Source organism: Echinops telfairi, unplaced genomic scaffold (genome assembly GCF_000313985.2).
Source record: "Echinops telfairi isolate 266 unplaced genomic scaffold, ASM31398v2 ScPeMD7_17;HRSCAF=63, whole genome shotgun sequence".
NCBI lineage: Eukaryota > Metazoa > Chordata > Mammalia > Afrosoricida > Tenrecidae > Echinops > Echinops telfairi.
In genome coordinates, this window is record NW_022103914.1 from 3,558,260 (window position 1) to 3,584,059 (window position 25,800).

Genomic DNA, 25,800 nt, shown 5'->3' on the forward strand with positions numbered 1-25,800 from the left:
ATTGGGCTTGAGAGTTTAGGACCAAAGTTCCAGGGGACAGAGACATCAATGGACTCACATGGTCCTTTAAAGCCAATGGTCTACATCCTATTTTGGGAAGCAGTGACTGAGGTTTTAAGTCATATGTTGAGCAACCAGCCAACATATGACGATCAGTCTCTTCGCATCGAGCCAAGAAGCGTGAAGAAAATCCAAGACTCAAAGAAACCGTTAGTCCACTAGACTAATGGACAAGAGCCTCCACTAGCCCTAGACCAGAAGATCATGTCTGACGACCATTACCCACCACTCTGATCAGGACACAATAGAAGGTCCCAGACAGTGCGGGGGAGAATGTAGAACAAAATTCAATATCATATAAAAGACCAGACTTACTGGTCTGATCAAGCCTGGTGGAACCCTTAAGACAGTAGCCCTTAAACACCCTTCACACCTGGATCTGAACGCACTCCCAGAGATCATCTTTCAGCCAAACAACAACAGGCCTATGCAGGGACTATGGAAGGATCCTGTAGGCTAAATTTTGAATGATGCCAAAAGTGGAAGGAATACAGAGTCACTGTACCGAAAAGAAGTATTTGACACTCAACCATTTCAGGAAGTAGCGCGTGGCAAAGAACTGGTGGTGCTAAAGGAAGAAGTCCAAGATACACAGAAGGAACAGCCAAAGAAGAAGCCTTCGGGAATTGGCATGACGCCAGCGGAACTGTTTCAACAGTGGATGCAGCCCTGGAAGTGGTCACTAGTCTATACCAAGACCCGTGGACAACAGCCGCCTGACCAATTGATTAGAACACTCTCACTGCCACCGAGTCAACGCTCACTCATAGCAACGACCCCACTGGTGGGTTTCTGAGGCTGTACTTGTTTATGGGAGTAGAAACCCCAGTCTTTCTCCAGCAGAGAACTGCCGATCATGCAGATGGCAGCCTGAATCTAACCACTACACCACCAGGGCTCCACATTAACTCGAAGAGATCCATATACACTATCTAACGATATCATTAATATCACACATAAGTAAAATTTTGCTGAAGATAATTCAAAAAGACTGCATTAGCACATCCACAGGGAGCTGTTGCAAATTCAAGCTAGAATCAGAAGAGGATATGGGAAACAAGGCATAGTATTGCCATTGGCAGCTGAGTCTTGGCTGAAAAGAGGAAGGACAGAAAGACGCTTCCCTGCGTTTCACTGACCGTGCCAAGGCACTCGACTGTGTGGATCATAATAAGGTTTGGATGACATGGCGAAGACTGGGACTAGCACACTTAGCTGTACTCATGGGGCGCTTGTGCATAGATCCAGAGGCAATACTTTAAATACAACAAGGGGATACTGCCTGCTTTAAAATCAGGAAAGGTGTGCTCCAGGGTGACAGCCTTTCACCACAGTACTCACTCTATCTGCTGAGCAATAATCAAAAAAACTGGACTACGGGATTTGGAGAAGACACTGCCTGAGGAGTAGAGGAAGGCTCCTTAACAACCGGCATGTGCAGGAGTGGCACCTTCAAAAGAACAACCACAGCCCTGCTTTCTCTGCAGTGGCCTCTTGCTCTACAAATGACGTTAACCAGAGTGGTGCAGAGGCTGGGCTCAGGGAGTCAGGGTGTGCAGTCAGTCCAGACAGATGGTTGGGGCTCGGGCTTTCGCCCGCTGTGCTTGCATGGAGTATTTTCATTGGAAACAGTGGTCCTTACTGCTGGCTCGGACAGAAGAGCTCCTAGTTTTTGAAGGGTAAACTTGTGTAACCATGGACATAGTAGTGAGCAATAGTAGTATATAAGACATTTTTATAAAAAGCAAAACACTGATATACAAAATAGAGTATGTTGTGGGGGCCAGAGTCTATGAACCCCAGCACAGACAAGGCCAAGGTCAAATCTCTGCTCCTCTCTGCCAAGCACTTCCTCTCTCTCAGCCTCGCGTCTTCAATTACGGTAAAGAGGAAGGCCCTCGGCAAGATGAAGTGACACCGTGCCCGTCACAATGGGCTCAAGATGGTGCTGGAGCGGACAGTGTTTCATTCGGTTGTCTAGGTCGGAACCCACCCGGCGGCCCTTAGCAACAACCACATGCAGATGATTCTGCTGTGTGCAGTGTTGCGAAGCTTAGAGAGAAGTCATGACCGGTATTGAGCCCTACAAGAGACTAAGAAGGGAGAATTATAATCACAACTGCAGAACCATTAGCAACGTCTCCTCATCGCCTCTCACTGTTTGATGTATGAGGCCCATCTTATAAAGGGACTGTTAAGAATTGTTAATAGGACAGTTTTAGAACCTTGCCTTAATTGAAACCACTGCAATGGAATGCCACTGCACACGTGTAAAACTCAACCCACGGCCTAGAGTCAGTTCCGTCTCAGAGTGGCCCGATAGAATAAAGGTAGAACTGCCCTTTCCGGTGTCTAAGATGTGAAATCTTGACAGGTGTAAAAATGAAAATAGTTTCATTTTTCTTCCTCAGGACAGCTGGTGGATTTGAACGGCAACCCCTGCAGTTAGCAGCTCGCTGCATAACCCCTATACCACTGGGGCTCCTTGCACACCTATGAGAATGACTAACATTTGACTGGCCAGCACAAATGCTGATGGGGTTGGGGAGAAATGGGAACCTTCACATTTGAAAGGAACACCAATGAGCAGTTTCAATATACCACTGCGGGTTTCAATGCTGGCTTTGAAAGATCATTCAGTAATTTAAAACTGATTGCCATAGGTGCTATTTTCCACCAATATTCCTCGGTGTAAAATGGAATAGAACTTAGAAAAGGCAGTTGGGCAATTTGTTAAAAAGTTAAAGAAGTGGGGGGAGCGGGGAGGGAGGGGGAAAATGAGGACCTAATGTCAGGGGTTTAAGTGGAGAGAAAATGTTTTGAGAAATGATGTACAAATGCACTTTACACAATTGATGTGTGTATGGATTGTGATAACAGTTGTATGAGCCCCTAATAAAATGTTTAAAAAAAAAAAAGTTAAAGAAATCACAACTGGAAAGAAAAAAGAGAGATATTGGATATTCATTTGCAGGAAAATGAAACTGTATCCATGCCTCAAACCATGCACAAAAACTAACTCAAAATAGATCAAAGAGCTTAATGTTAACACTAAAACCACAAAGTTCCTGGATGATAACATAGAATCAAAGCTACAGGACTTAATTTCCAGCATAAATAGCCTGTCAAATAAAACTAAAAATATACAAATGACACAACACAAATTAGATAGCTTGGGCCTCCTAAAATTCAAAGACTTATGCTATTCAAAAGACTTTTACTTGATACCAAGGGCTCAATAGAAACCAAATGTCTAGAAAAGAATGATGGCAACATATATACAAATATGTTTGATACAACTGATGTATGGATTGTTAGTTGTTAGATCCCCTACTAAAATGATCTTTTAATTAAAAAAAAGACATTTGAAAAAAATAAAAGACTTCTACCAAGAAGGGAGAAAGAAAAAAAAACCAAAAAACCTACAGGATGGGAAAAAATATGTGGCAACATCTAATAAGGGTCTAATTTCTAAAGTATACATAACAAACATCTCAACCACAAAAGACAAGCAAATGTTTTAAATGAGCAAAGGACATGCACAGACACTTTGCCAAGAGAGGACATTCGGCAGGCAGCCAACAAGTGTATTAAAGAATGTTCCTGATCGTCAGACTGCAGAGAGGCACACAACAGAACTGTAACGAGATACTATTTCACACCTGCACAAATGGCAAGGAACACACAAACCACAAAGACCAGTAAATAAAGCTGGCAAAGTTGGGGAGGGGGGGAATTACAACTCCTTACATTTTTTAAATTTTAAATCATTTTATTGGGGGCTCTTGCAGCTCTTATAACAATCCATACATCAATTGTATCAAGCATATTTGTACATATATTGACATCATTTCCAAAGCATTTTCTTTCTACTTGAACCCTTGGTATCAGCTCCTCTTCCCCCCCCACCCTTGTACCCTCCTGAAACCTTGATAATTTATTATTTTTATTTTCATATCTTACACCACTGCTGTCTCCCTTCACCCATGTTTCTGTTCTTTGTCCCCTGGGGTGGGGGGTGGGTGTTGTATGTCGATCATTGCAATTGGTGCCCCCTTTCTCCCCCTTCTCCCCTGTGGTAGTTACATAATCTGGTGTCAGTTTGGGACTTGAGAGGATTAAGAGTGAAGGGGTGGAGTCTAGTCACAGCCAATGAGGCCTCTGTGGGCGTGGCCTTCCCCTGAGGATTCTGGGAAAGTATTTCTTCCTTAGAGGAGGGAGACACTGTCTCACTCTGCTCACTCCCTTGGAGACTCACTACTGACAAGACTGCTTCCCTGTAAGACATCCCTGAGAAGACACATGGACCTACCCTGATGTAGCCTTGGGTGCTGGAGAAGCCACATGGAGACTCCTGCCAGAGCTGAGATGCTTACAACACCACTGGATCCAAAGACTTTCCACCCACTAGCCTGTGATCTTCCTGCATTCAGCATCATCGTATATGTGTTTCGTGAGTCTGAAGAGGACTTTATAGATCGATATCGGACATATGGGTTACTATCAGACTTGTGGGCTTAGACTGGACTGGGTTGGGATACTTTCTTCATGTACAATTAGCCTTTATATAAAACTCTCTCTTATACACACCAGTGTCTATGAATTTGTTTCTCTAGTCTACCCGACTTACACATCCCCCACCCTCATGGTATCACTACTCTCATTATTGGTCCTCAGGGGGGTTACTTGTCCTGGATTCCATGTGTTCAGAGCTCTTACCTGTACAAGTGTACATGCTCTGGTCTACCCAGATTTGTAAGCTAGAACTGGGGTCATGATAGTGGGTGGGGAGAGGGGGGGGGACCTTGAAGCATTAAAGAACTAGAGGAATGTTGTCTTGTCAGTGCTATACTGCACCCTGGCTGGCTCGGCCCATCCTTGTGGCCCTTCTGTGAAGGGATCTCTAATTGGGCTTTGGGTCTCCACTCCAACCCCCCTTGTTCGCATCGATATGATTGCTTGTTTTGGGTCTTCTGATGCCCGGTACCTAATCCAGTCAGCACCTAGTGATCACAAGGGTTGGTGTGCTGCTTCCACGTGTGGGCTTTGTTGCTTCCCTGCGTCAACTCTTATATAATGCTGATGGACTCTGGACAGCAAGCCCTGGTGAAGTGAAATGACTCGGAATGCCTTGTCTTTGCCACCAAAGGATTTGGAGCTGGGGGCTGGGGGGGGTGAGGGGGGTGGCGGTAGCCAGAGGGCAGGCATAGGGTGTGTGAAATTCTGATATAAGTGTTGCCACTGTACCGAGTATAAAATGAGTCTTTCCAGAAGAAGGAAGAGAGACTAAAGAATCGGAAGTGAAGCGCATCTAAGACCCTCGCGTGGAGAGGCGGCACAGGACCAGCGCTGAGACCTGAGGCAGAGCCGTGAGCCTCAGCCCACAGAACAAGGAAGACTGTAGGCCTTTGGACAGGAGGCTGGCTTGCAGAGTGGGGTGCCCTTCAGGAATGTTCTAGTGTTGAAGGAGCTGTATAACGTTTGTGTGAGCAAGGCAGAAGCCAAGGGGACCACAGAAACCTTTCTTAAACAGAAACATCACAACATGAAGCTATTTCTCAACACAGCCTCCATCTAGGTCGGTATACCACGTCAAAACAGCAGCTTTGGAAACTTCAAGGGCCTCCAAATGTGTTCCTCTGGAATGTTCTTTGAGTTTGGGGACCAAAAAGAAGTCTGAAGGGGCAAGAATCAGGGCTCTAGGGTCGGGGTGTAAGACTTGCTACCTCCTGAGAATTAGCAGGCGCCTGTCGTAATGGAAAAACACTTCCCCAGCTCAATTTTTCTCACCAAAGCAATTTTCAATTTTCTTAAAACTTCTCCCTCCTAAGCTCCATGATCATCCTTTGAGAAAACCTACCAAGATCACCCCATTTAGTACCCCAAACATCTGCCATCAACTTATGAGCTGTCTCTCTCTGTACCTTGCTTCTCACCGGCCCAGCAGATCCCTTCAGAAGACACTGTTTAGACTGGACTTGTTTTGTCTTGTTTTGGACACCCTCAGAAGACTGAGACAAGGGTGTTACTGAACTTGCCTGCAGCCATCTACCGACTGCAGGGACAGACACGCTCAGACATGTGTTGCTGGGAATAGAAGCATGCATACAGAAACTAGCATCCTAGTAGCGATATTTTCTGACCCACCCTTGTACCACTTATACATAGATCCTTTGATGTAAAGGTGGTGTCTTGGGCTCAGGTGTCTGGCAAATCCGGATTGAATACCCCGTCCGCCCCATCTTGTCATTTTGCACTTTGGGCATTAATCTTTCCCCTGGCTCAGCAGCCTCTCATCTATAAAACAGAGATAATTACAGCACCTGTCGATCAGGTTGCTGAGAGGATTAAACCAAATGACACACCTGGAGCACCCACCCAGCTTGGTACCTGGAATGCAGGAAACAGTTAAGAAATCACTAGCTACTCTGATCACCATTCCCCTGGAGTTAAACCACGGTACTCCCATCTGTCATTCAGAGGCACATCAAGCTTACCTTTGAGGTTTGGGGTGGTATCCACCGCCTTTCTACTTAATTACATTTTCTAAAATGTAAGATGAAACCATTTTTTAAAGGGTAAAAAAACCCCATTTGTTTAGCTAGACTTTTCTCCAGGCCTCTGAGTAAAAACAAAATTGAAGATACTTTACTTAGATGAAATGTGGCAGAGGTCCGCCCTCCGATGAAGATGCCCAAGGTGGGAGAAGTGGAAACAGGAGGAAGAGGAGGAGGAGGAGGAGGAGGAGGAGGAGGAAGCATGAAGTCCGCTGCTGCCTCACCCGCACCTGCAAACCCTTGACTTCTCTTTGCTCATTGGGTCATGGGAAAACTCTACCACATTCACAAGGTCAGCTTCCACCTCCACCTGCCAGTTCCCACTCTGCCCCGGGAGACAGATGTCCGAGAAAGACGTGCCACGGGACTTCCCTCCCTGTCCACGCTAGGGCTCACATGTCTGCTGCCATGTCTCTGGGAGGCCTTGTGGTGGTGGACCCTCCTCTCCGCCTCAAAGAGCCCAGCCCGTCTTCCTGGTCTCCCTTCCACTCTTACTGTCCCAAAGGAAAGGCAATTCCTCGCTCCCTGAGGAGAGCCTGCAAATCCCACCGTCTCTGGAGAATGTGTTCCACCAGTCTCCCTCTTCTCTGGTTCCTTCCCACGTGTCTAAAAATCCACTCAAGGGCCACTTAGAGTGAGCCTCTTGTTCCTGCGACTCCATCTCTCTCTCTCTTTTGTGTTTTTATGATTAATTGCGGCTGGGAGGTTAACCCCCTCTAAAAGTAACTGCCCCAACCTCCAGTTCTTTAAAACCTGGCCTCTCCCTGCACATGGGCTCTCCACTCTCTAAGACAGTGGCCCTCGGCCTGCCCTGTCCGATGCCCAGAGGTTCTGGTGTAACCAGGCTGAGGTGCTGGTCACCTGGGTCTGAGGCAGGTAATCCTGCAAAGCACAGGTTGAGAGCTACCCCAGCCCCCCAGTCTCCCTCAGGCCTCGCTCTTGTGGTCTCTGTAGCTGGCCAGGGCTTCCGCTGAGCTGCCTGAACCTGGGCTCATGGGACTTTGTCTGATCTCTCCTGCCGCTCTGACTACAGCTATGCAAGTCCAAATGCAACCTGGAGATTATCCAGGTTCACGGATCCACTTGGATGACTCATGAATGACCTCAACCTGTGTGAAAGCTGACTCAGCACCCCCCTCCCTGTGACTCCCAAGTAAACTCCTCCCCCAGGTTCCCCCATTTCTGACAGTGGGTCTAGCCCATGCCCTGTCGAGAGACCCTGGATTTGTCTTTCTCGGGATGTGTTTCATGACCCATTTTTATTCTACCTGCTCATGTGGTGAGCAGGTGACGGGAGGGGGTGGCAACCTATGGGAAAAGAAATCCACGGTGGCCTTTGGACACCTAGCAGGAGCAGTGGGTGGAAGGGGAGCTGTGACTGTCATCTCCAACAGCCCGGAGTCCCGTCCAGCCGCACTCCCTCCTGGCTAACCGTCAGCCACCCTCACTGGTCATGGCTTCCACAGCAGCACTCTCCACCCAGCCCCTCGGCTCTCTTTTGCTGGTCATCCAGATCTTGGGCACAGCTCCAGAGGTGGCCAGCGTTACCTGGAAGTGGTCGGGTCCATGGAAACCCCCCTAGTTTTGTGAGCCCGGGTCCCACCAGGGCTGGGGCAGGAGATGCCTTTCTTAGAAAGGAAACTCAGTGGAGAATTGGGGGGCCAAACCTCAACTTTGTCCTCAAGAGCAGCAGGAACGGTGAGTCAGTGAAAGACAGGGAAGGCTAGAGAGCCCAAACCCTGGGTCACAAGAGCCCAGCCCTTGGCATAGACTGGATGCTCGAGAAAGAAAGCCAATGTGGGGCACAAACCGACAACACCACATTGCACACACTGCAACCCAATCCTCCCCGCAACACCTAGAGGGCGTCCATCCACACTCCCATCAACTTCGTAATATAGTTTGGAATCTCACAAACATCTTCTTTTAAATTTATGTCCATGGGGCGCATGAGAGGGGCAGCTGAAGGAGAAGCTGGCCTCATCCGAGTCCTCGTCATCTGTCATCTGGCCGAGCTCTGACGGAACAAGGGGAATGTAAGCAGAGGTCATGAGTGGGGCGAGGGGCTCTCGAAGACAAGCTGACAGAGGGAGGAGCCAGGGCAGTTGGTGCAGGGTGGCTGCTGGGCGGATCTGGGCAGCGCAGGTCTGGGGTCAGCACAAAGGATGCGAGTCTCGGTGAGATGGAGACATGGCGACTGGGGGCCAGGAGATGCAGGCCGGGGGGTCAGGACTTTCCATTCTTTGAGAAAAAAATTTAATTGCCTTTTGGCTTCCCCCAGACGGACTCGCTGCCTCCTTTACCTCTAACCCCTGGCCTGGAGAGCCTTGCACTTGGGGAAGGAGAGAAACAAAGAGGAACAGGTCAGAGGCCTTGGTCTCTCTAGTCTGAAGGTCCGAGCCTCCCTTCTGTGGACACGGATACTGGGGTGGAAGGAGTCACACTAAATGCCGCAAGCTCTGCCAAGGTAGGAAGTCACCCTAGGGCGCCAACAGCAGGCTCCCATCTTTCTATCCGGCTCCTCAGGCTTCCCCCGGCTACCCCTGAGCAGCTTCCTCTAGGGCTCTGACCCACATGGCAAGGTGGGTGCCTGGGGAAGCCTACAGGAGCCAGGCACCAGTGTAAGGTGCTCGGCAGACAGAAGGAACGTCTGTGGCACAGCTCCCCGCTCATGGCGGCCAGACACAGACGCAGCTCGGAGGGGGCGCTGCCGGACGCCACAGAGACCAGTGAAACCAGCTGCCCCCGAGATGCTGCTGCCTCACGGCGGCCCCGTGGGGGTCAGTGCGCGGCGGAGCTCAGCTGGGTTTTCAGTGGCTGGGTTTCCAGTAGTAGATCACCAGGCCTTTCTTCCAAGGTGCGTCTGCTGGGTTTGAACCTCCGACCTTTTCTGCAGCAGACTAGCACGTTAGCTGTTTGCACCACCCGGGGGTTCCAAACCACAGACCGGAAGGGGCAATTAGAGGAGAGAGTAAACCCAAGCCCAAACTCGCTGCCACCCAGTCAATTCCAACGCAGAGGCCTATGGGACACAGGAGAACTGGCCCTGTGCATTTCTGACACTGCCGCTCTTTTTTCCTATCTATCTACCGAGCTAAATAGTTGTACTGGCTCACAATCCAAATATCATACAACGTAGCTCAATCATACCAAGAATCAATTTTACAATATTTTCTTTTGCTGCTGTTAGATCTCTATTTCCCCCAACCTCCCCCACCAGACTCCCAGGGAACCCTTACTCGTGTCCCTCTCTCTACAGAGTCACCCACCCTGGATTTCATATACCGATCAACATACAAACCAACAAAACAGGGGCGGCTGGTGGCTTCAAACTGTTGACTCTGTGGTGAGCAGCCTAGTGCATAACTATGCTGTCAGGGCATGTTCTCCCTTCCACACTCGAAAATGCTCACCTGGCACCCAACCCTGCTTCCCTGTGGCTCTCCTGTTTCATCCCTTGGAACGGCCAGAGCAGGGGTTCCCCCCTTGCTCCCGGTCTCTGAGATGAGTCAGGCATTCCCCCCTGGGTATCTCTCTTCCCAGTCAATCTTTAGCCAACCCTCCGAGGATGTGGTTTCTAATGCCCCGAACCATCCGGGCAGCCCCGTGGCTCTCTTGGCTGGCAACATCAGCCCCGGAGGCGGACCGTTCCCCGGGAGTGGTCTGACACGCAGAGGAGAGCAGGCCAGGCGTGCAGCCCTCCTGAGCTCGGCATTAGCCTGGAACACACATGCTGTGCTTGGCCGCTGAATCTCCCAGCTGGCTCCTATTAAGCCTGAACGGCCCGGATCCATTTCAGGTGAATGTGTTTGCACACATGGGCCACAGCACAGCCCACGAATGAAAAGGGCGGACTCGGGGGCATGCCTGGGGGCCCGGGGTCTGGGCCGTGCAGGGGAGAGTCTGACACTTTAACAGGGGTCACAGAAAAGCTGATGTCACTTTCAGGTGTCGGAAAACACAGGTGTGTGCCTCTTTCACCGAGTTGTCAGCACTGAGTGAGGAGGCGGTGGAGGCCACAGAGCCACCTCAGGGAGGCATTGGCCCTGGAGGTGTAGGGGCCCTTCGCACTGTTTCACGAGAGGTGCTGAGGACCACCTCCATCTGTGGAATCCAGGAAGCTGCCGAACCCGGCACAGCTGGGTGCCGACTAGTCGACCAGCTGGATCGACTGGAAACAGACCTGGCCTTGTTGGACGTCCATCCGTGGGTTCTTGCCCCATCTGCACACTGGCCAGCCTGCGCAACGTTAACTGGATGCCTAGGCCAGTAACAGGCCCCAAGCTGACCTTTGTGTACTGGCCTCCAAATGTGATGACCCCACGTATGTCAAGGTGGCGGCGGCTCCCTGCGCTGAACACCCAATCACCCAAGCTCAGAGTGAGGATGATAACAGGGGCGTGGGGTCTGTGACACTGACAGGCTGAGGAACCCCATAGAGCCGTCGGTCACTGATTTGTCACTTGGGAGGAAATGTTATGACCAAAAATCTCAGGCCAAGAAAGCCCTTGAAGAATAGTTGGAATGCAAGAAGTGAATGAGTGAAAAACTTGGCTCTCAAAAAAAAAAAAGTGAAGGGAGATGTTGGACAGTGTAAGATATGACAAAATAATAATGTATAAATTATCAAGGGTTCATGAGGGAGGGGGAGGGAGGAGGGAGGAGGGAAAATGAGGAGCTGATGCCGGGGGCTTAAGTGGAGAGCAAATGTTTTGAGAATGATGAGGGCAATGAATGTACAACTGTGCTTTACACAATTGATGTACGTATGTATGGATTATGATAAGAGTTGTATGTGCCCCCAATGAAATGATTAAAAAAAGAAAGAAAGAAACCCAACAGAGGTGGGGTCTGTCTGTGGGAACATGGGTTGGCGTGGCTGAGCTAGGCTTGCTGATGCAGAGACAACGTTCACGACGGACTCTCTGGAAAATGGTGAAACCCGGGGGCAGTCCAGGAACACAGCCCGTTAGGCTAAAACATGGCTCTCTTTGGAGTCCCTGGATGGTGCCGAGTTAAGATACTAGACTGCTAACCAAAAGGTCAATGGTTTGAGTCCACCTGCAAGCCCCTCAGAGGAAAATCCTTCTGAAGATCAGCCAGGGAAGAAGATCCCCATCAGGCCCAGTCTTAGACTGACACCCACAGGGGTCTCCATGAATCCAAGTTGGCTGGAGGGCACCTGGCTTATCTCGCTGGGGAAGCACGCACTTCCCACCCTTCTGCTCCTTGGTGACTTCAGGGAGAAAGACGGGGCGCCGTAAAGAGTGAAGCGTCTTGAAAAGTCACGGCAGCAGTTCTACCCTGCCCTATAGGGTCGCTCTGAGTTGGCATTGATTCGATGGCTGTGAGTTTGTGACTTCAAAAGACAGCACATGCTCTAACTAAAGGTGAAGCACCCCAGTGGTGGAGGCAGGCGTGCGGATCCAGTTTCTCTCTCTGGCTCTGTTTCTAGCTCCGATACCGCAGGAAGTCACTCCTTCTCCCCAGGCGCCTCTCCTCGTTAAAAGGAAACAGTAAACCACCTTCAAAGGCACAAGCGAATAAGCCCCATTCGATGCTTGGCACAGAGCCTGACTCCCAAAAAAGCTTGGGGAGAATCGATAGCATTGTTGGCATCAGACCTCACCGGCCACAGGGGAGGCAGAGAGACCAAGTAGGAAGCCTGTGGCTGGTCACTCAGGCCCTAGGTCCTAAGGAGCTGGTCTGCCTGAGGCCTGCGATTCTTGTCCACCGCATCTATCTTCAAGTGAGGGTGATGGTCACAGAGACGGGAAGTGCGACCTACGGGGCGTCAAAGGGCTCTGGGGAAAGGTGCATTCTTTTGGAAGTCCCCTTGCGTGTCTGCCACAGCACCTAAAGGAGGCCCTGAGAGCACACAGTCGGTACGTCTGGGCATTTACCTTTCAGACAAGCACCTAGAGAGGGGCGGGGAGGAGAGGAGGAAGGAGGGGGGTGGGCCTGACAGCCGGCAGGCAGACCCCACAATCCCACAGTGGGTCAGAGCGTGGGGACCGAGTTCCTGACCTGCAGCACAGCACAGGAGGCGCATGCAGCCTGGATCATGCTGACGTGCCAGTCCTTTAGAACAGTAAACAGCTCAATACATGAGTTCCCTGGTTTCCCTGCTTCCACCAGACTTTGCAATGAAAACCTTCAAAACAACAACAGAACCAGCAACAACTCTGTCCCGCGGCTCACCTGAGTGTCCAAGTGAAGTGTGTGTGACTTTTCCTTGGGGAGAAGGCATCGTGCCGAGCACCCAAACCCAGCACTGGACTCCAGGGAGGGGCTTGGTGTGAACGGAAGACAAGCTGGGGAGGAGGCGAGGCTGAACCACAAAGTGTTCTCCATCTCTTTGAAGAGGAAATGGTTAACTCTCCATCATGCCGTGGGATCTGATCTAATGTTTACGCGCAGGTTGCTTCATGTACATTCATGCAAGTTCAAAGCAAATGCTTTTGATTAAAGACTTCTTTTTTCATCTCTCTCAATTGGAACGTTCTGGCCAGGAACCGTGCATCTGTTTTCAGGGATGTGCAGGGAGCGCTCTGCACAGGAACGGACCATGGAAGGGTGGAGGGCTTGGAACCAGGAAGGCCTGGGGATTGCTCCAGTCCCCAAAGCCCAAAGGCACCCATCAATGATTAAAGCACGTTGGTTTATTCCCCAGAGGTGGAACCAGGGCCTGTAGGGGCCAGGCAGTGAGCTCAGGGCTGGACTACACGGTGAGCTGAGAAAAGACAGAAGCTGGCCCCCAGGAAGCCTCCCACCTCAAAGCAGAGGTAGGCATCACTCAGGCAGTGTCCCCAACTAAAAACAGAAGGACACTCTGATAGATGTGGCCCGGGACCTGGTGCCCAGGGCTCTGACCTAGACAAAGGGCCAAACAGGCAGGCGTCCTCCTTGTCCAGCATTGCACAATGAACCTGGGGTCCGAAACAGAAAGGACCCGGGGAGAAATATCTAAGCAGAGGAAATGGTGTGTGCAAAGGGCCTCGCATAAGTCCGAAGAAAAGACTCGGGGTTACTGTGGCTGAAATACAGACGTCAAAGGGGGAGGCTGGCAGGGAGCTAAGCCAGAACAACCCCCTCTTTCCCTTCCTCTCTTTACCAAATGGAATCTCAATCAGCTACGAACTCCTCACTTGAAAAGCAAGCCCTGGTAGTGCAGCGCGGTGGGGTCCGCAGTTTGTGATCCTTGACAACCTGTCCACGGGGCTGGGGGCTGTCTGCTTCAGCAGAGTCACAGGCCCCCAAACCCCTGGAGCAGACCTGCTGTCTTACGGGGTGTCGCTGAGAGTGGAACTGGACCCCAGAGCAGAGGGTGCGGTTTCTCAGGGTTTCACTTGAAATGCCCCACCTCTGCCTGGCTGTCCGTCATTCTGTGGGGGCTTCTGTGTTGCTGTGGAGCTAGACGCCGCAGCGCTGGTGTTTCAAACACCAGCAGGGCTGTCCGAGGGGAATACGTTTCAGTGGAACTTCCAGCACAAGAGAAACTGGGAAGAAAGTCCCGGGAATCCGCTTCTGAAAATCAACCAGAGAGCACCCTGCAGATCTCAGATTTCAGTCCACCACTGACTTTGGACACATCGCACGACGCACTCCAGCACCAGAGAGCGCTCGGACAACACAGCGCTGGTCAGCGTGCCGTTCTGTTGTGCTCAGAGCTGACTCGAGCCAGGGACCACAGCTGAAACACTGCCGTGAATCCTCAGGTATGGAGATACAGACTCAGCCTTCAGAAGCGTCTCTGCACCGTTCCGGGGATAATGCCCCACAGTCATCAGTCAAGCGAGCAGCCACTTCCAAAGCAGGGGAAGAAGCGTCCACGCATGACCGTTTCCACAAGAGCAGGGCTTAATAGAGTGGCGATACTATGCCCTGGGGGCCCTGGGACAACGGGATGGGCTGCAGAAGCAGATACCTACACTTTATCCTGGAGGATGGGCTACAGCAAAGAGGTTTTTAATTACCAGCGTGGAGTCTATGAATTTTTTAAAATTTTTCTGGAAAGGAGGTGGTAAGTACAAATAGGTCTGGAAGCCTATGGACTAGCGGAAATAAACGCTAATTCCCAAAGTGTCTCGCCGACTGTCACTCAGCCAGTTCCCACCAGTTCAGAGCAGCTGTCCCCCGGCTCAGTTCACAGGCAGAGAGCAGAGCCAGGAAGGGCCCAGGCCCAGGGCCCAGAGCCAGGGCCCGGAGCAGCCGCTGACTCTAAACGCACATTTGCCAGCGCAGGAGAACCTCACTACCTCCGACCACAACTCTGTGTGGGCAGGGAACTGCGGGCGGGGCTGCACACCCACACCCCCCATCGCGGCCGGCCACAGGGACACGCAATGAAACATCGGACAAGGATCTGGCAGCTGCAGAATAAGCAGGAAGGGACTGGCAGGCCGGGATGTTGGGATGTAATCTTCTAACAGAAGCAGCTCGTCCACGCTGAAACAGACAAACAAGCCAGGGAGTTGGAGGAGACCTTTGAGAGACATGATGGGGCCATGGCTGCCTTTGGCAAGGATCTCACACTCAACCTCTTGCCATCACTTGATTGTGACTCACAGCTACCCTACTGGGCAAAGCAGAACTGCTTCCTGGCGGTTCTGAGACGGTCAATTTTAGTGGGAGCAGACAGCCTCCTCTTTCTCCCTCAGAGGGCCCAACACACACCCCACGGTGCAAGCACCACTTCCTAAGTTTCTCCGCCCAGGCTAGGGGAAAAGAAACAAGACAACACATGTCTGAGGTCGGAAAGAATCAGGTGACGAGTCAAAAGGTACCAAATGAACACTGTGAGAGGCTGGGGCAGGGAGGGCATGGGGCGAGCCTCGCTGAGTGGTGCCTGATGTCAACAGCTGGACAATTTGGCACGCTTTACGGTATCCACAGTGGCACTGCTGGACCCGAGGCTCCGAGCCAAAACGCAAACGACACCGACAGTGAGCAAGGGCATGGCTGGGACCAAGCCCTCTGTGAGAAGCAGCACTAGCCACAGAGCAGGAAGGAGTCCTGGAGATCCTCTTGTGCTCTCTGGAGGAGCACGCAGAGGCCAGAGAGGACAAGTGGCCCCCACAGGAAGCTGAAGAGGTGGCTGAGCAGCTCGGGACTCCTCTTCTTACACAGCTTGGATGCGGCTTCCCACAGCACCCGGCATCGGCTAATGGAAAGGGCGTGGGCTTCCGAATCCCACAGACCTGCTTCTCCTCCCCACTAATGCAATCCGGCACCGACACACTAGAAGATTATTGTGAGTGTGAGAGACTGTACACACGTCTGGTACACAGGTGGTGGCAGGCCCACGGGGGTTGTCATTGTAAGCTGCTCTTAAGTCAGCCTTGGTCCCTGGTGACCCATGCACAATGGAGCTCAAGGCTGCCCAGCCCTGGACCATCCCTGGGACCAGCTGTGGATCTGACCATTGTGATCCACAGGGCTTTCCCTGGCTGATTTGTGTATCACAGGGGATCATTCTTGTCTATGTTTGTCTGAAAGCTCCACTGAAACCCGGTCGGCGTCACACAGCCTCCCAGGGACTCCCAGCTGGTGGCCGTGCAAGGGCTGCATTCGCTGGGAATGGAGCCCTCTGGCCAGGAGAGGCGCCTGCCCCCACGGAGTCACCAATGCCTCGTGTCCGCTGGGACTGTGGTCTTCCCTTTAGGTTGGGATGCTCTGCCCTGGGAGGCACAGGGACCCCACTAACGCCAAGACCTAACGCCTACTTATTTCTGAAGGGAGACACAGAGCTTTAAAAAGTGAGCACCAGGGCGGCATCAGCCCATCAGGATTAAAACGGATCAGTCTGCCTAGAGGACACGAAGGGTAATTGCCCCGGTGCTAGAAGCTGAGGCAGATGGGGAGATCGCTGAGCTGCACAGATCTAATTTTCTGGCCAACCAGAGCGAGCAGCCCAAAGAATCCAGGAAGCCAGGGTGTGTCCAGCCAAGGTCAAATGCAAGAAACAGCTTCAACCTGAAAGCCACAAAGACCAGTCAAGGGATGACTGACACCTGGAATGCACAGTTCCTGCCAGCCCCCACCCTCCGTTCTCTCTCCCTGGTTTGACACACCCCGATTTCTACCTGCACAAACTCTGAATAAGCAACTTAGGGAACTCCCAGAGGGCCGTCTAAGCCAGCGGTTCTACACCTGTCGGTTGCAACCCCTTTAGGGGTCACCTGATTCATAACAGTAGCAAAATGATGAAGTAGCAACGAAAATAATTTTATGGTTTGGGGGTCCCCACAACAGGAGGAACTGTATGAAAGGGTGGCGGCATCAGGAAGGTTGAGAAGCACAGGTCTAAGCAGTGAGGAGGCAAACCAGCAGTCTGGTCAAGGCTCGGCACTAGATTTCAGGGTAAAGACAGAACATTCAAGGCAGTGGGCTCTCTCCTTCTGGACCAGGATTTCCCAAAGTGGGTGACAGCGCTTCCTGGGGGGCACTGGAATGACCCAGAGGGTCTGCAAAAGCAGATACCTACACTTTGTTTTTAATTGCCGAGGGTGGGGTGGCACTGAATGGTTTTCTTTTGACCTCTTTTCTGAAAGGGGCTGATAGGCTAAGCAAGTTTGGAAATCCATGTTCTAGCCTCGGCCCAGTACACGGCATTGGACCAAGTACCCACGTGAGTGACAGGGGTTCAACTGCCTCTCAAAGACTCACAACCGGCACCCCACCAGGAGTGTCCAGATCAAGACCCCACACGGGGGCAGAAGCATTTTCCATTATTTGAGAACAGCTTTCCAGCATCAACGAGCAGGCAGCAGAGGGCGGCTTTCAAGTCGGTGGTCCCGTGACTACCCTCGACCCCCAGATCCCTTGACTTGATATTGGGTGCAGCCGGATGAGAAGGAAGCCGGAACAAAGGCTCCCTGTGGCCTGCTCTCTGCGCCCATCTCTCTCCAAGGGCAGAGGGCAGAGGAAGCAGAGCGTCCGGCCGGGCCCTATGCCAGCCCAGGAGATGGCAGGCCTGTCAACCCGGGACAACGACTTAGAAACAAACCAAACCTCTATCCCTCGAACTGTCAGTTACTTACGGGCGCGACCCGGATTTGCTCTAAAGCCTGGGGCCCAGGGGTGGTTGTACACACAAATGAACCGAGATCAGACCTGGGTCAGCAATGTTTCGACAAGGTGACTGATGGGCTCGGGGGTCGGGGGTGGGGGTGGCATTTTCACGACTGTCTGAAACATTTCACGATAATAAATATATATTATAATATATATATATATAATTTTAAACCCGTGAAAGTCATCATAGAACATTTAGTTTAAAAAATAAAAAAGGAAAAAGCGTGCATAATCCGATTGCCAGAGACAACTACGGATAGCACGGAAGTCTACGGTATTTCTCTTCCGTCTCCTCCCCTTCTCTCCCTCTTTCCTTCTCCCGTTTGGCGGTGGACACAGCATTGTACTGCACGTGCTCCCCCTTCCTCTCCAGTGTCCTCCTTCCCCGGGGAAACAGTCTCCTATTCCGAGCTGCATGGGCTTTGCTCGCAGGGCTGGCGGTGCCGCGTCCGGCATCCCAGCTGGGGTGGCGTGGGAGGGTGGGTGCTCTACCGCTCAATGTGGCTTCTTGTTATCGACAGCTGTGGTGCAGTCACCCCCGCTCAAGGTGACCTTGTGTCGCACAGATCACCACGCCATGATAGACACAGGGGCAGCGCAGCTCAAGGGGAAAGGGCCGGCCACAGGGAAGCTGCGGGCTCACCGGCTGCACGCACACGTCTAGGCAATCCGTAAGGTTGGCAGGTGTGCCCTGTTGCAGGGGTCGTGGGGGGGGGGCGGCGGGGAAGAACAAGCCGCACCTGGCTGAGGGAGGCTGACGTACATGCTTCCTACGTGCCTCCCTGCCAACAAGAATTCACACGGCAGGGCTAGGCTATGAGTTTCGGGAACCTGCCGGCATCTCCTCCATGCGCTTGGATCTCCCAATGTGGAGGGGCTCCAAGAGTCCCTGGGGCTTGGGAAGGGGGCGGGAATGTCACTAAAGGATAATGGCATTTCCCCATGAATTTTTTGAGGGCCCTTCTCGTATCTGGCTTCAAAGGAGGAGAATCGCTGTCCCTGGTCCAGGATGGTGGGGTGCGTGGTTCGGGTTCATCTGGTTAATTGTGCTTCATCGATTTAAATAGAAGTCACAGAACTGGGCAGTACCTAGGCCCATCATTGGGTTCTTTCTCCAAAGCCTTAAAGATGTCCTGCGCCCCTACACCCCACTCCCTTCTTCCAAGAACAAATAGAAAGCTGCCTGTCGCAGGACCTCTCAGGTCTGCCCCGCACACTGGGGTTGGCCCAGAGGCACAATCTGGTCAGACTTCCGAGGAGACAATTCCGCATGCAATCAATACCTACTTGCATCTTTCTTCCTGAAGCTGCAAGTTTACACTCTTAACTCGTGAAGATTCAGAGCTGTGTGCTTCTAGCCAGGCCCCGCCTAGCTTTTGGGGGATGCTAAGACGCATTAGTGACCTCTAAAGCCAACAGCTTGGCTCTGGCCAGCAGCTGGGGAGCAGCCACACTGCAGCCATGCTGGCTGGGGCCACCGCCACCTTCCTCTCCAGGTGGGACCCCAGGACAGCGGTTGCAAAACTGCAGAGGGTCCAAGAAAAGGAGATGCAGGAGAAAACTCTGCTTTCTTTACATTTCTCCTTCCACTTTACCCCTCTCGGAGAAGCCCTGGGGCACAGTGGATGGATCATTGTGCCACTAATTTCAGTGGTTCAAGCCTACCCACCCCTCCTCAGGAGAGAGGTGAGGCTGCCTGCCCCCTGAAAGATTCACAGGCTTGGAATCCCTAAGGAATTGTTCTCTGCTCGACAGAGCGGCTCAGAGGCAGAATCGACTGGATGCAGTGGGCTGGGTTAGGTTGGGTTTGGGGGCTCAGGGGTAAAAGGAGCCCTGGTGGCACTCTGGTTGAGTGCTCTGCCACTAACTGGGAGGGCAGCGGTTCAAACCCACCAGCTGCGCAGTGGGAGGAAGTTGTGGCCATTAGCTTCCATGAACACGGACAGGCTCAGAGCCCCTAAGGAGCTGCTCCGCCCTGTCCTATCGGATCACTGAGAGGCAGACTTGACCCCGGGGCACTGGGGTTGGTTTGGGTTTTCTGTCCCTCTCAGTCTGGTCATTGGGGTTCTCTCAGCCTGCCAAGCCACCGAGCAGAGGAAAAGCGAATCCGTGGCACAGAGATTACAGGTCTAAGGCTGGACCCACGAACTGGAGCGACTGGGTAGTTTTCACTTAGCCAGCGGTGAGCAGCCTCAGATGGGCCGCCTCTCCAAACCGAATACTAACCGCCTCCGCCCCCATTTCTCCTCCTCAACCACACAGGAGATGTCCTACCGGCCTCTGGAACTGCCGAAGCCCCGAGAACGTGGCACAACGCCTACAAAGATAACATGCGTGGCCGGTTGGGGCGGAAATTCAGAAGTTTTTACCCGGCAGTGGTGGCCTCGGCTTGTTTGGGCAGCAGAAGGTTCTGTAAGGAGTACGTGATTCCCCACCTTCCCTTTCGACACTCTGCTGCCACCGGGACCTCTCAAAGCATGAGTTCATTTCAGACCTCCCTCTGGGGTCATAGGTCACAAGCATGCAGAGAAAACCAATCAGTAGGCGTGCACCCAGAGATGACAGCGCGATGCTCCCCAGCTCTGCCGGAGCCCCAGCCCAGTGATGCAGGCATGATCTTGAAGGTTGGCCCTACGCAGGTCAGGAGACTGTACAAGTGCCTAGTCACAGTGCTCGACATTTCCTTGCCCTCCCCTGGAAAGAGGTAAGGGGAAAAAAAGAAAAGCTAAGTCCATCAACACAGAGCCACTGGCTGTCTTTTGGCAAAGACGCCGCTGCGCACACACAGCCACACCCTGAGACTGAAAGAGCACACGCGGGGCGTGTCAGTGACGGCAGCCACAGGCTGAGGGTGACCCAGGTCTGCCTCTTCTTGCAGGAAGCCCAGCGCCCTCACTGGACCCAACACCCGAGGCAGGACCAGAATGGAAGGTTACCTTGCAGACAGCAGCCTGGAGTATGGCGTCAAAGCCCCCCTCGGGGGCATCTCGGTTCCGGGACACCCTCTGTTTGCGCACTTCCTCGTTGAAGCTGTCCACTCTGTCTGTAAGAGGCAGCAGATGGCGGAAACCAAAGGACGGGACGCAGTTTGGAAATAACTTGTAACTGGAGAGAAAGAAGAGGAGAGTCACTTCTCCATTGCCGTCTCTAGATGGTGTGTCAGCAAGCCCTCGCAGAGGCCCTGGGATCCATTCAATATGTGTGCAGCACCTACAACATGCCCCTGGGACACGGCTGCGGGAGCATAAAGATAAAGACCGTCCCTATTCTGCAAACGTCCAGGGTCCGCTGCAGGCAAGACCCCACCCATCAGTGGTGAGTTGACTCCGACCCGGGTGACCACAAGTGTGTGACAGCAGTAAAACTGTGCTCCCAAGTTTGAAGTGGTTAACTAGTCAGCAGCAGACTGCTAGACCTCTCTTCCAAGGAGCCTCTGAGTCCTTGACCCTCCAACCTTCCAGTTAGCAGCTGAGCCTGTTAAAGGTCTGAACCATATGCATATATATCTATGCAAGACAGCATAGAGCAAGTGCTCCGTGAATGGCTAGACACATACATGGTGGGGATAATGATTTCTCTGGCATAGAGAGAATGTTCTATGGAGATCACAGTAGGCTGTAGTGTTTAGAGGAAGACATCACAAAAGAATCCTGGTGGTGGGTGAAGGGAGACAACGGGCAGTGTAAGACACAAAATAACAACAATGATATACAATTGATTAAGGATTCATGGGGGGGTGGGGAGAGGAAGAGAGCTGATACCAAGGGGTCAAGTAGAAAGAAAATGTTTTTGGAAATGTTGATGGCAACATATGTACCAGTGTGTTTAATACAATTGAATGATGGATTGCTATAAGATTTTCCAGAGTCCCCAATAAAATGATTAATAAAAAAAATAGGCAGAAAGGGAAAATAAATGTTAAAATAAATTTGTAAATAACGAAATCTTTATATTTTAGGGGGGAAAAACAAAATAGTCGTGGTGGGCGCCCTGAGAGGTCTGTGGGACCAGAGCTGTGGATGCAGCCGGGGCAGAGCAGAGAGAGAGAGGCTCTCCAGGGGCTGAAGAAGGGGGGCATAGCTGAGGGAAGTGTGACATGTGGTTCATTGAACCAGGCACCTCAGAGCAGCTCTCCTGATGACCCCACACACACATCAGACCCCGGAGGGACCAGTCAGTGATGCCGTGCTACATGGGTAGAAACGATGAAGCCCTCCTGGTTTCTGGAGCCATGTACAGAGACAGCAACTACAAGCAACCCAGCAGCAATCCTGGAGCAGTGGCCCCTGCAGATTTGTTGAGAAGGGAGCACTGCACTTCAATAGCAGGTCACGGCCATGTCTTCCTCCTGAAATCCTGGGAGATTCCCCTCAGTCTGCAGAAAAACCTACTATTGTTGCGTGGGTTTAGACACCCAGCCACCCCGTGGGACAGTGTAGACCTGCTCCACAGGGTTCCTGAGGCTGTAAATCATTAGAGAACCAGGCTGCCACATCTCTAACCCCACCTCCCTCCACCGTGGAGCAGCTGGTTGGCTCAAACGCCAACTGTTCAGTTACGCAGCTGAGCACTTAACCCCTGTGCCAGCAGTGTTCTCTCCAGTCTGAAGAGGGGATCCCAAATGACCCCACTCCTGGGGCAAAGATAGACCCAATGGCAGTCCTCGTGGTTTCCGCCTCATAGGTCAGTGCTGTGATATAGCTGATGAAATAGAGAGGCTTGCCACTGTTACAGGAATGAATGGTTCACCGGGAAAATGCGGAGGACAGAGGTGTTCCAGGCAGAGGGCTAAGCACAGGCAAGAGTCCTGAGGCAGCCGGGGGCACAGAGAGCCCCTGGGCTCAGCAGGACAGGGAGGCTGCAGCCAGCAAGGGCAGAGAGCTGGCTAAGCCGGAGCTGGGGAAGCTGCAGGAGCAGACCCTGCAGGCTCGCAGGGGCTGCATTAAAGAAGCCATCTCACAGATGGAAGGGGAAGAACAAGCACTAACTGAGGCCCAGAGGGTGGAAAGGCATTTATAGTCCAAGCCAAGCTGTTTGCAGCGGGAAGGCAAACAAGCTGAACAACTGCTTGGGGGACCCTGCCAAAGAAGCTGCGGCAGTGCAAGTCAGGACAGGCTCCCCACCTCTCCCTGCAAGAGCCAACCTTTGACTAGTTGCAAGAGACCATTCCATTTCTTTATGGGGCCCACAGCCCCTGCTCCATCCTCCAAAGTCACAACCACAGGGCTCTGCACATAATCCAGAACACTTCCATAAAGTCACCACCCTCTCCAGATGGAGGGCAGCCGCTAGGAGCTTCCTGAACCGGCCTTTCCCGGTATCATAGCCCCCCTCCTTCTCCAACATCTTCACAGACACCTTGTGCGTACACAGACCAGATCGGGCTTACGCAACACGCCGGGCCACCCAAACTTTTCATTGCTGCATGGAAATTACATTTCCAGCTGGAGGAGGGGCTGAGGGGAGGCCCCGACTGCAGCTCCTTGACAAATGGACAGATCAGGAGGAAGCACGTATGCACACCCACCACCCGCCCTTTGCCCCTCCCAGCCCCTAAGCTCTGTGGGCCACTCCGGTTGGTGATTTAGGGCTGCAGGTGTGTGTGAACCATCCCAGACCGGATGCTCGAGGAAGGGGAGAGGAGAATGGAAGAGTCATAGCCGTGAACCGCTCAATGAAAGCTCGGGTGGGTTTGGTTTTGAACTTCTCTCCTGTTGCCCCGACAAACAGCAGGCGGCTGACATGGTTTGATGGTGGAAACTTACAATGAAGTAATTGGGGATCAGACCATGTGTTGGTTTATTACAGGTTTACTACACCCTCCCCCGCCCAACATCAGTCATTTCGTAGGGGGAGGAAAATAAGTCTCTCATGCGGACCCTGTGAGTCTTGGTATTGGGCATTGATAAGATGGGGCCCCCACCACCACCACTGAGTCGATTCCGCCTCCTAGCAGTCCTCGGGGCAGAATCGAACGACACCCTTGGGTTACCGAGCGTGTAATGGTTCAGCAGCAGACAGCCTCTTCCTCCGCCTGTGGAGTGGCTGGTGGTCTTGAACCACTGGCCTTGCTGCTGGCAGCCTACTGGCCACCAGGCGTCCTTCAAGAGGTGGCTGGTGACTAGGTATTTAAACACCTGGAAGCGCTAAGTAGCCTCAAGATGTTTGACCCAGGGTGGGGGAGGGGCCGGGGAGGTCAGGGGGTGTCAGGCAGGTTTCTGGGGTCTCAGGCCAAGAGACCTTCCCACCCTCACCCTAGGGGCTATGTCTGTGCCCGAAGGGCCTTAGTTTAGGGTCATGTACAGAGAATTACTAACTTTAGGTTAATTTAGTAATTCGGAAGCACACAAAATGAAATATACATGGTTAAAGGTCCTAAAGGAGGGTGTGCATATAAAACGCAAGCCCAATTCTAAGACCCTAGAGGCAGGCAGGAAGAGAAAACGGTGCCCACACTTCAGGATGATAGTGTAGACCTCGCTGACCCAGAAAGAATGCCCTTCTTACGCTAGACAAATAGAAACGCTGGATAGGAAATCATCTGAGTCTGAGTGTTGAATATGTAGCCCAAACTATGAGCTGTAAAGGGAAAGCCGAGGGGGCAGAAAGGAAGAGGAAATCATTCCACAACTGAATGAGCTCACTCAGAAGTCAGAGCAGGCCGCAGGCCAAAGCAGAACCGGAGTGCAGGCCCGAGGGCTGAGGGCGGGCTCGGCAGGGCCCTCCCAGCACTCATGAGCCTCAGGCCTGAGCAACACGGTGGGCCCCTGCCCTGTCACAAACCACAAACTGAAAAACCCTAGTCACTGGCCTGGGAAAGATGCAGGGAGTGTGAAGAATCACCTGTCAGAAAGGTAACTCCAGGCCTGCGTCGGAGCAAGCCCCAACCTGCTACTTTTCTGGGGACGGTGGTACAATGTGAGGCTGGTGGTTATGTGAGGCTGGTGGTTATGTGAGGCTGGTGGTTCAAATCCACCTGGTGACTCTGTGGGGGAGAAAGATGCGGCAATCTGGTTTCAGTGAGATTGTATCCCAGAAATGCTGATGGGCCACGTGATGAAGGAAATGATGGCATCCAACTCTTGTGGGAGAAAATCCCATGACGGCTTCATTCCCTTTGCCCACCAGCATGTTGCTGCCTCCTTGTGTGTGTTACAAACCCCTCAGTTCCCGGCCTGGATCATCCAACACCACCATCGCCGACACCACCCCCAGCGGTGAGGGAAATTAAAAACACACAAAAAATAATTAATTTTTTTTAAAAATGAGTCCCAAGGTGAAAACTAGAAGCTCCTGCAAGCAGCAAGCAGACTGTCTTGCAGGGTGGCAGCACGCCCGGGAGTATCTGATGCTGTGATGGAAACCATCTCTGAGAGGCTGCGCTCACGGGACCCTGACAGACCCCAGACGGACTCACCCCCCAGGAGGAAGGCCAGCACACCCGGCCCAGGAAGGAGCCACGAGTCAAGAAACAGGCATTACGGACCCAACGGTGTCCTCCCAAAATAGGTGCGGTGAATCCGGACCTCTATGCCTGTGGTTGTAACCCCACCAGGAAACGCTGTCTTTGTTATGTGGAACAGTGTAGCACGTGGCTTGACTCAAACAAGCAGCCCAGTGGACAGAGATGAGAGAACACGAAGCCACGTGAGGACTGCTCAGAGCAGCTGTTAGGAAGAGACGGGGACCTTCCTTCGAAGCCCACGCAGAGGCCTGCCTTCCCCCAGCCCTCGGGTCGGCAAACGGTGGCTCTGGAGCCGATGTGGCTCCTTCCGTACATACACATGCCTCTGCAGTACAACTGGAAGTTTTTAAAGGATATTACTCAGATATTGGTGGTTCCATTCATTTGTAAAACTATAGTTATGGCTCTCAGTTAATTTTTCAATTGGTTCTTGGTCTCAAAAGTTTGCTGACCCCTGCCCTAGGTCCTGCACTCCGAGTGCAGACTACTAGTCTCCCAGACTGTGAGAAAACAAATTTCTGCTTGTGACAGCCGCCCACTTGTGGTATTTATTTCTGCCGCAGCAGCAGCACTGACTCGCTGAGCTGCGGAGCAAGCAGAATGACTTGGAACACTTACTTTCAAGCCAGGGCACGAGGAGAC

The 25,800-nt window shown here is 52.2% G+C and overlaps 1 protein-coding gene across 1 annotated transcript in view; it reads right to left on the minus strand.

Annotated features, from left to right (window-relative positions):
- Nucleotides 1-25,800, minus strand: part of ITGB5 (integrin subunit beta 5) — a 159,664-nt gene that overhangs the window by 71,732 nt on the left and 62,132 nt on the right. The window contains 1 exon segment of the mRNA XM_045287518.1: nt 20,630-20,798. Within this exon segment, the coding sequence (XP_045143453.1) occupies nt 20,630-20,798 (169 nt within the window).